This window comes from Paramormyrops kingsleyae, chromosome 8 (assembly GCF_048594095.1).
Source record: "Paramormyrops kingsleyae isolate MSU_618 chromosome 8, PKINGS_0.4, whole genome shotgun sequence".
NCBI classification, from domain to species: domain Eukaryota; kingdom Metazoa; phylum Chordata; class Actinopteri; order Osteoglossiformes; family Mormyridae; genus Paramormyrops; species Paramormyrops kingsleyae.
In genome coordinates, this window is record NC_132804.1 from 23,189,443 (window position 1) to 23,199,990 (window position 10,548).

Consider the following 10,548-nt stretch of genomic DNA (forward strand, 5'->3'; position numbering starts at 1 on the left):
ATTTCGCGGGCTTTGCAGTCACGTGAACTTTTCGCGCGAAACAATACACTTGGAGTTTACATCTGCAAGCAAGAGACAGAGAGCAGAGAACCGGAATGGCTGTAAGTAAAATAAATTTTAACATTACTAAAAGTAATAATACTCAAAGACTTAAGAGAGAATAGAGTAGGCTGTAGTACATATTAGCAAAAGAAAAAGTGGTTTTGATTACATAAGAACTTAAGCAGATGGTGTGTATTGTTCACATGAAAACGTGCAGCGACCAATACACGCAGCTGTATTTTGTACTGTTGGCTTGTCTAACTTTGAGTCGTAATGCAGTCGGATATAAAATAATGTTATCCGCTATAATTGGACACTGGAACAAAGTTGGGAATTATATTGCGGTTTATGGATAATATTACTTTCTAGCTAATAAAGCAGAATGTATGACACTTGTACACCCGTTACCGTTACGTTTTAGCCTGAACTGGGGCCATTTTCGCTTCAGTTTCAGATTAGCTGCATTTTTTCTGCTAGGATCCCAGTCGTAGATTCAAGGGCATTTCCTAAGTACTCCATTAACTGTGTGTGCCATTTGGAAATTTCACTGGTTTCAGAACTATGTAGTGCAAATCGATGAAAAAGCTCCGACTGACCTTTTAACAGTATACCTCTGTGTTACATGCAGGTGTTTAAAAACTTATTAAAGGTATGTCTATCTGTTGTCCAGGATTCATCAGAGTCATTTCAAATGGCGACCAGCCCCAGTGGGGGTTCCAGGCGGGGGGAATTAACGTCCAGCCCCGGGCGAGATCTACCCCCGTTTGAAGATGAATCTGAGCTTATTGGTGAGGGGACCATACCAGGAGAGGAGGAAGAGGAGGATGGGGAGGAGCTGTTTGGGGACGGGATGGAAAGGTCAGTGAAGAGCCTCCGTCCCTGGCTGCTGTGTCCCAGTGTGTCTTGGCTGGGGGAGGATGTATGGAAGTAGATTTAAGTCTAAAGTAATTGTCCGTAAGATGAATAGCAGATCCGAGATCATTTTGAAAATGCCGTGACTGTCACAACAAATGTTTACATCAGACTTACACATTCAGTTTGCGCTGCACATGTGGCACGCTAGACTTTCTCATGACGAGAGTTCAGACAGTTTGTACCCGCTGAAGCGCAATCGATTTGTAGGGGTATGTAGATGCTGCCGGCAAGGGATGTGCGTCACCTCTGATGCGATTCGATACATTAAAGACACATATGAAGTAACTACGATTGCAGTACGATCCACCCCTATTGTCATGTAGTGCAATTCGACAAATGGAATGCGGTGCATCGCGGAAGCGCTTCCAACTCCCGCGAGACTTAGCCGAGGGACTTCCTGGGAATTGGCCACTGACAGCAGTGGAGAACTGGATACTGAGTGTGTTTAGAGAGGGGGAACCAATCTAAATATAAAATTGGTCAAAACCTATTGGTCACATTTCTAAGTAATGAATGAATTTATGTAACCTTGGCCAGTGGACAGGGCAGACCAGGCCCAGGACCGTCTGTGTTGCGTTATAGTATGTTGGTGATGTGACGTGGCGCGGTGAGGGAGGTGCAGGGCCAGGAGCAGCACTGGCCGTAACCATAGTGACAGCCTGACTTCAGGTGTTCTGACCCAGCGGGGAGAGCAGTATGATGGGAGGGGTGGGCAATGGTGAATACAGTCTGGAGGTGTAAAAAAATGGTGAAATACAACAAAATTATAACATGTACTATTTAACCAGTTACTGACTTAGTTATCCTTATTTGCCCCAAAAACTAGCTGGTAATTTTATGAACCAAATAAACTTCCATCTGGCGCTTTTCTAAACATTTAACTTTTAAACGTACGGATGGCTCAGTTTTATTCGTCTAAAAGTTGTATGAACCAGGAGATATGAGAGCCTGCTTTTGCGCACGTCACATCTTGAACATTTCTGCTGGGGTCCCGATGTGAATCAGTGACTCTCACCATCTGCAGTGCTTACTAATCACTTCCTTACTGTTATGTCATTGTCACAGTTTGGGGGCATATAACTCAAACTAATTTTAGTCATCCTGGATTCCAAGCATTGATTCATTACACCGTTTTTACTGTAACAAATCATTATATTAATTCTGAAGATTTTTATTCTGTATTTCAGCTTGCTTATATTGCATATATTGTACTGCTCCATTAACTCTTAATCTGTAGCTTCCATTTTTACCCCATTTGGCTTGCGCTGATCAGAACTTGACCACAATGAGTTATATTTTTTCTTCATCAAAACCTATTGGCCACTTCCAACGTAACTTTCCCCACATAATGTGATATGTAAACGTAGTGCTGATGTAAATGCATAATCTGTGATTCATAATCACAACCTGAACATCGTAAGTTAGGCTTCATAATTGTGAAATGCGGATTGAAGCTCTGAATCTCCAGCGGCAGCCACAGGTAAACATTCGCAGCTCTGAACATGGATTTGCATTTCATAAAATTATGAGATCGGCATGACAGGCACGGTTGCTGTAGATGTAAATTTATTTCCATAAGGATGGGATTTTGAGAGGTAATCTTTCTGTAAGACTGTAATGCTTGTAACTGCGCTGTGTGGTATGTCCAGGGGTGGGGAGTTTAAGGAGAAGCATGGTAATGTGTGTAAGGCAATGTGTTTAAATCAAAATACTGGGAACATTTATCAAAAGCCCCCCCACCCCAAACTTAGCTCAAGACTGATGTTATTTTCAAGTGTTTGAATGTGATTTAATGGTGGAGACACTGCTTGAACTGCTTGTCTGTTCCTGTGCAGGGACTACCGTCCGATTCCTCAGCTGGACCAGTATGAATTGGAGGGCCTGGACGATGATGAGGACCTGTCCGAACTGTCCCCCGGGGCACGAGCCGCGGCGGAGGCGGCCATGGCAGCTCAGGATAGGATGATGGGCCGAAATCGGAGGGGGCTGCTGTACGGTGAGGGGGGCCTGCTTTTAGGAATGTCATAAAAACAGAATTTGTCCCCTTTATTTATGATAGTAGCTGTCAGTTTTTATTCACACGAGTTTCACCATATTTTCTTTCCTTTTTTGCCGGGTAATAGCAGCATAAACGTGTTTTTGTCGTTAGACTATATGCCTCGTCTTACTGTTTCTTGCCTCTTTTGAGAACTGTGGTCATGTTAACTGCGATTTTGATATTTGACACACAAACACTGTATATTATAATTCTTTGTGTTATCTGTGCAGTTATAAATGTGTATATTGTATTTGTCAAGAAATTATTCTACACTAAACAGCCTTTTTTGTTTGAATGGGTCAGTAGTTCAGAGAGGGAATTTAAAAATACTGGTCACCCGTCCACTAGGGGGCGACCCAACAGTTGGTCTTCCAACATTCAATATTATGCAACAGCTTATTGCTACCTTCTGCTGAGCATTATTTCAACTGATAGGGACCACTGCTTGTATTTAACTTGTAGTCTTCTGATCCATTTTTTTGAGAACCGTATTGTCTGCCTGAATAGAGAGAATCCTGGATGAGTGCATGTGTAGGGGTCCAGGTAACAGACAGTAACTGGGGTCTTGTGGTCCCGTCCACAGATAGCGAGGATGAGGACGAAGACCGGCCGGCCCGAAAGCGTCGTCTGGCGGAGCGAGCGGCCGAAGGGGTGGCCGGCGAGGGTGAGGATGAGGAGATGATCGAGAGCATTGAGAACCTGGAGGACATGAAGGGCCACTCGGTGCGTGAATGGGTGTCCATGGCCGCCCCACGACTTGAGATCTACCACCGCTTCAAGAACTTTCTGCGCACACATGTAGATGAGCACGGGCACAACGTCTTCAAGGAGAAGATCAGTGACATGTGTAAAGGTAGTGTATATGGGCGGCCTGGTGGATCCCATGTGTAACCATCTTGTAAGGCCATTCATCCCATTCCATCCCATTCCATCCCATCCCATCGATCTATGACTGCTTATAGTGAGCCTGTAACCTGTCCCAGGAGGTACAGGACACACCCTGGTTGCAAAGCCAGTTAATTTCGCAACATGCCTACTGTGGGCAATTTAATGACCTAACTGCATTCTTCTGTGCTGTGGAAGGAAGAACCCAGGCCAAACCCACATGAACATGGGTATAACCTGTAAATGCCAAATGCGCAGATCTCGGGGTGGGAATCAAACCCAGAGCCTTGGAGACTTGAGGCTGCAGTGCTGACAACTAACTCGCTGTCCCTGTGGTCGTCTTACAGGGTGTGGGTTGTGTTTTACCTCTGAGAGATCTAAAGCTCTTCTGAATTCTGTCCCTCCTTCCACAGAGAACAAGGAGAGCCTGGTGGTGAACTACGAGGACCTGGCCGCCAGGGAGCACGTGCTGGCCTACTTCCTGCCAGAGGCGCCCACGGAGATGCTGAAGATCTTTGATGAAGCGGCCAAAGAGGTGGTGCTGGCCATGTACCCCAAGTACAACCGCATCGCCCACGAGATCCACGTCCGTATCTGCAACCTACCCCTGGTGGAGGAGCTGCGGTCCCTCAGGTAACGGGGGGCTGGACCCAGGCACTTAATTACAGGCTTTTGGCAATATCAACACCCCCCCCCCCACACACACACACACATATTATATTGTATTCCTTGGTTGATCTCCAGTCATAACTCTAAATCTAAACGTATTTATTTATTGTATGTCTTACTCTATGCCAAATTTGCACTTTTTCTACCAATCAGGTGGTTAACTGTCTTAATGTCTTTGGTTTAAAATGTCATTTTTATATTATGTCTAAATGTCTCAGTATTTCTATTCTGTTTATTGCTTCTCTATCGTACTGTGACTAACGAGAACGATATTTAATCTCCATGCGTGATTCCATGCATCATATATCTGAAGCTGACAAAAAAATATGATACTTATGGTAATTTAACATGCCTCCTCAGGCATCTTATTATATTTAAATTTCAGTGCTTGTTTTGATGAAATCTAATCTAAAGTATCTCCCTTTGGGAGCACAGGCTGCTTTGTGTTGATGAACCATCAGGCTGCACCAGTTTGTCTGGATAAAGGCGGCTGCTCTGGCTCTTATTGCGCTTCAGGCAGGCGTCAGGCCTTCGTTGCGCTTGCAGTCGTCTCCAGCTGCCGGCTAAGGAATTCACTCGGTCTGCAAGCGTTCGTAAATCTTGTGTCCTGCATTCAGTGCTCGCGTCAATCACATGACTGCGCAGTGCGAGTGTTGGCAAACTGGGGCTCATTGCATTGATCTGCGTGCCGCAGTCTCTAAAACGCTGCAGTAGCTGCTGGGGAGGACCTCTTACACACGGTTAGCAGGAACGTCCAGCGGCGTGACTGAGGTCCCCTCAGCGGTGGCTGTCAGGTTGTGATTGCGGGCCACTGAGAAGATGAAGTGTAATAAAGTTGCCAGCCGGCAGTTAAAGTATGTAAAACAGCATGTTGTTGGCTCTAGCCCGGTGTTCTTCTGTTGTGTAATGCAGTAACGCCCCACAACCACTGGGTGGCATTGTGTGGCTCAGTGGGATAAGCTGCCTTGCGGTTCAAATCCCTGGCTTGGCAGAGTGAATATCACCGTAGAACCCTTAACCCCCATTTGATGTGGGGACTGTCTGACCCTGCTTTCCGCATTGTAGGTCACCTTGGATAAAAGAGAACTCTGCAGTCAATAGTTTTAAACCCAAAACCTTCCGGATATGGGCATGGGAGTCAAACCTGTTGAGTCACGTTCTTTCCCTAGATCCATCTCATGGGCATTGTCTGTCCCCTTCCTCAGACAGCTACACCTGAACCAGCTGATCCGGACCAGTGGAGTGGTCACCTGCTGCACAGGAGTTCTGCCCCAGCTGGGAATGGTCAAGTACAACTGTAACAAGTGTAACTTCATCCTCGGACCCTTCTTCCAGTCCCAGAACCAGGAGGTCAAGCCCGGTTCCTGTCCTGAGTGCCAATCGCTTGGCCCATTCGAGATAAACATGGAGCAGGTCAGTCGTCCATCAGTGGCTTCGGTTACTCTGAACATGTTATGTTGCTGTTGAGTTTCGCCTGGGAAGCTTGTTGGCCTTAGTCTTGTCTCATGCAGTGTTTATGTAGCACATTTCCAAATGTGTTCCAGCACAGTCTGACATGTTGGTCTGATAGACCAGTCAAAGCCTGCATGGAATAAACAGCCTGGGGCATCTGCAGGAAGATTTTGGCTTAGGTTCAGCAAACGCCGGCTTCCCATATTTCTGCCGAGCTGGGTACCAGAACACGGTCCATAAATAGTGTTGGCATTATGGGTAATGAGAAAGCGGACAGTGCCGCTAAGAGAGCTCTTAATGCAGACCTCGCTACGTATCAAATCCCAGTTTCGGATCTCAGACCTGTGTTGGCATCCTATGTCTGTAGTAAGTGGCAAACTGACTTGGATGAATGTGCTGTAAAGGAATCGCATGAAATGAATCCTTCTGCCCTTAAGAGACCATGATTTTCTTTTCAAACAAGACCTGATCAAACAGTTGATACCAGACGCCGTATAGGTCATTCTACATTTACACATGACTCTTTATTAAAAGGCAAAGAGCCCCTGACTTGTCTGTTTTGTGATCCGGCCTTGTCAGTGAAACGCATTTTATTTTGATGTTATGCTCTGTGTAATACAAGGCACCGATGGGTGTTTTTAATAAGGTACCACCCCCATAAAGTTTTGGAATTTTTATGAGACATTAATTTAAAGAATCTTGCGGAAATTCTGTTTTTGTTCATATCTTTCCTGTTTTAAATTTCTCGCTGTAGATGATTTGTTTGACCTTTTTGCCATGATATAGCCATTGTTGCTGATTTGGCATTAAACTTAAGCCCACCACCGATCTCACAGACCGTGTACCAGAACTACCAGCGAATCACGATCCAGGAGAGCCCCGGCAAGGTGGCTGCTGGTCGACTCCCACGCTCCAAGGATGCGATCCTGCTGGCTGACCTGGTGGACAGCTGTAAACCCGGTGATGAGATTGTGAGTACCACTGCAGTGCTTCCATTCCTGTACACAAAATCCAGTTTCCAGTTTGACTCCCTGCTTTGAAATCAAAGATCAACTCAATTGATTAGTTGAACTTCAGGTTAAGGACTAAGTTGTTCAACAGCATAACCCATCATCAACCACTGTACTACCAGCCCTGTGCTCAGACATCTGCAGCGGTTGCTTGGTGCTTCTGCTTTCGGATGTGAGCTCAATGTGTTCCAATCCCCGCCTTATTAGGAGCTGACTGGAATCTACAACAACAACTACGACGGCTCTCTGAATGTGGCCAATGGCTTTCCAGTGTTCGCCACTGTGATCATGGCCAATCACATCACTCGGAAGGATGAAGGCGTAGTCGTGACGGAGCTGACAGACGAGGACGTGAAGGCCATAGTGGCACTCTCCAAGGACGAGCGCATCGCCGAGAGGGTAAGGCAGGTTCCCCCTAAGTCCGACCCACTGATTTCATCCTGCTATGGTTATAGGGGTCGGTCATTTCCTCCTTCCATCTTCTCAGATCTTTGCTAGTATTGGTCCTTCCATCTATGGCCATGAGGATATCAAGAGGGCACTTGCTCTGGCTCTCTTTGGTGGGGAACCAAAGAACCCTGGTGAGTTTATATAGCATCATCTTCTTCTTGCACAATCTTATCCATTAGGTACTAATGTATCTATTCTTATTAAACCTAACTGTTGGCATCAAAGATGATTCAGTAGGATTGAAAAGAGGTTGACACTGTTGTAGCAGTAGCGTAGTGTGCTGTGTATCCCATAGTTGAGAAGCTATAAGGTAAATGTCTCATGCTGTTGTCCCTTAGCATCTCCCGCTAACTTGCTATCCCGCCAGGTGGGAAGCATAAGGTCCGTGGGGACATCAACGTGCTGCTGTGCGGGGACCCTGGAACAGCCAAGTCGCAGTTCCTCAAGTATGTTGAGAAGGTGGCGAGTCGAGCTGTGTTCACCACAGGCCAAGGGGCATCTGCCGTGGGTCTCACGGCCTACGTTCAGCGGCACCCCGTCACCCGGGAGTGGACGCTGGAGGCCGGGGCTCTGGTGCTGGCTGACCGTGGGGTCTGTCTCATTGATGAGTTTGATAAGGTGAGCAGGTGCTAAGTAACAAATGGCTGGAAATTCTAGAAAGATCTGGATAGTGAAAATAACTTTCTTGAGCTTTCCTGTTCAAGATGCAACAAAAATGAACACTTTTTTGCAATACATCATAGATGAATGACCAGGACAGGACCAGTATCCATGAGGCCATGGAACAACAAAGCATTTCTATCTCCAAGGCTGGAATCGTCACCTCCCTCCAAGCTCGATGCACTGTCATCGCTGCCTCCAATCCCATTGGTTTGTACCTTCAAAAACATTTGTTTAATTTTATGAAATCCTTACTGTTTCATTGAAACGTCTTTGTGGTCCTTTTGTTGTAGGTGGTCGTTATGACCCCTCTCTTACCTTCTCGGAGAATGTGGACTTGACGGAGCCCATCGTGTCCCGATTTGACGTCTTGTGCGTGGTCAGAGATACCGTGGACCCAGTGCAGGTAAGACTGTAGATGTTCTTGTTGATGCACAGCATGGTTTTTCATAACTATTGGAAAAACTTAAGGCAGTTCTGTTTCATTATTTCCAAGGATGAGATGCTGGCCCGTTTTGTGGTGGGTAGCCATCTTAAGCACCACCCCAGCAACAAAGAAGGGGGTATGGCTGGACTCGAGGAGGTGGTCCTTCCCAACACCTCGGATGTGCCGCCCATCCCTCAGGAGCTGCTGAAGAAATATATCATATATGCCAAGGAGCGCGTGCGGCCCAAGCTCAACCAGATGGACCAGGACAAGGTGGCCCGTATCTACAGTGACCTGCGTAAGGAGTCCATGGTGAGAACCTACCGGAGAGCTGAAAATGCTCAGTGGGTCTGAGTACTGCTTCAGTCCAGACCACCACCCTGCAAAATTAGGTCTGATGTGCAGTTAATTCATTGTATTTAGAGACTGTCTTGTATTAAGTGCTGCATATGATGGGTCAGAAGGTTCCAAATTAGCCTGGGAATAAAAAATAAACGTATACATCCATCAGAATGAACTTCTTTGGGTAAGAACAGATAGGAAATGTTCTAAGAACTTATCGTGGAATACTACAGTGTGTGTGTCACCTGACTACATCGATACTGTGGTTGATGAGGAAGGCGGCCATATCTGCTCACCATGTCTGTCTTTTTATTTATGTCAGGCCACAGGCAGCATCCCTATCACCGTGAGACACATCGAGTCTATGATCCGCATGGCGGAGGCTCACGCAAGGATGCACCTGCGGGATTATGTCCTGGAGGATGATGTCAACATGGCCATTCGCGTCATGCTGGAGAGTTTCATCGACACGCAGAAGTACAGTGTCATGAGGAGCATGAGGAAGGTGCGATGTCTTTGAATTTATTTCCAGCTCCATTTGAAGGTCAACAGAACTCTAATTAAATTTGACTGGAAGTCCTTAATCCTCTTGGCTTGTCCCAAAGATGTTCCATTTTTGGTTGTAATTAACCCATCTACTCCTGCCGCAGACATTCGCCCGGTACCTGGCCTTCAGACGGGACAACAACGAGCTACTTTTGTTCATCCTGAAGCAGCTGGTTGCAGAGCAAGTGACGTACCAGCGAAACCGATATGGAGCCCAGCAGGACACGATCGAGATCCCTGAGAAGGATCTTGCGGACAAGGTACGTAAGAGCCAATGAGTTTGCGGCTGTAAAGCTGCTGAAATGCTAATCCAGCAGTATTAATTCACAGTAGTTTTACACATGTTGGAATTGGTTTTACAGTGGCATACATTTCTTCAGGGCAGATGTTTTGCTCTCTAAACAGCAGTGAAATACTTCCTCTGTGTTAGATTAGCCAGTAAAGCAGATTAGATGTCATTTTTGGCTGTTGGATGGAGAAATGTGGTTTCATTGATATAATTCCTTTTTTCCCATCCTAGGCCAGACAGATCAGCATCCACAACTTATCAGCTTTCTATGACAGTGACCTCTTCCGCACCAACAAATTCTCTCATGACACCAAGAAGAAGCTCATCTTGCAGCAATTCTGAGTGTTCACGGCAACAGGAACCTGCCCGCTTCCTCCAGCTTGCTTCTGTATATATTTGTCTGGGTCACGCTATGCAAGATGACATGCAGACTGCGTGGACAGAAACGTTTGAGCTGACTTATCAGTATGTACATACTGTACTCGTCTCGGATTCTGCTAATAGGTTTTATTCCTAATAGGTCACCTGGCCATAATCTGGCCATTTAAGATGTGACATGAGTCATTGTGAATAACACAAGGTTGATCTGTACTTCGTTAAGTGGTCATGTTTTGTGTGGAACATGAGTGATGAGTTTATCTGGTTTCAGGGGAAAAAAAACGCTACATGTTTCATCCTTTTGCAATATCATTAAAGTTAATGTTGATGTGTAATCTTTGTTCCCCAATTTGAATGTCCTCCTTGAGCTGTTGAAATGATTTAGGTAACTTAATAAGCATAGATTTGATGCCTTAGAGCAAAACAGCCCATATTTAGTGTTATG

General features: G+C 45.8%; 1 protein-coding gene across 1 annotated transcript; it reads left to right on the forward strand.

Moving 5' to 3' along the window:
* mcm2 (minichromosome maintenance complex component 2) lies at positions 1–10,438 on the forward strand. Its single transcript, XM_023795259.1, has 16 exons — positions 1–101; positions 713–900; positions 2,793–2,953; positions 3,579–3,848; positions 4,294–4,513; positions 5,755–5,962; positions 6,838–6,972; positions 7,219–7,410; positions 7,499–7,592; positions 7,829–8,079; positions 8,205–8,331; positions 8,415–8,527; positions 8,618–8,860; positions 9,213–9,395; positions 9,541–9,696; positions 9,957–10,438. Exons 1-16 carry the CDS (start codon positions 96–98, stop codon positions 10,065–10,067), a joined length of 2,658 nt encoding a protein of 885 aa, XP_023651027.1. The 5' UTR covers positions 1–95; the 3' UTR covers positions 10,068–10,438.
* Positions 10,439–10,548: the final 110 nt, after the last annotated feature.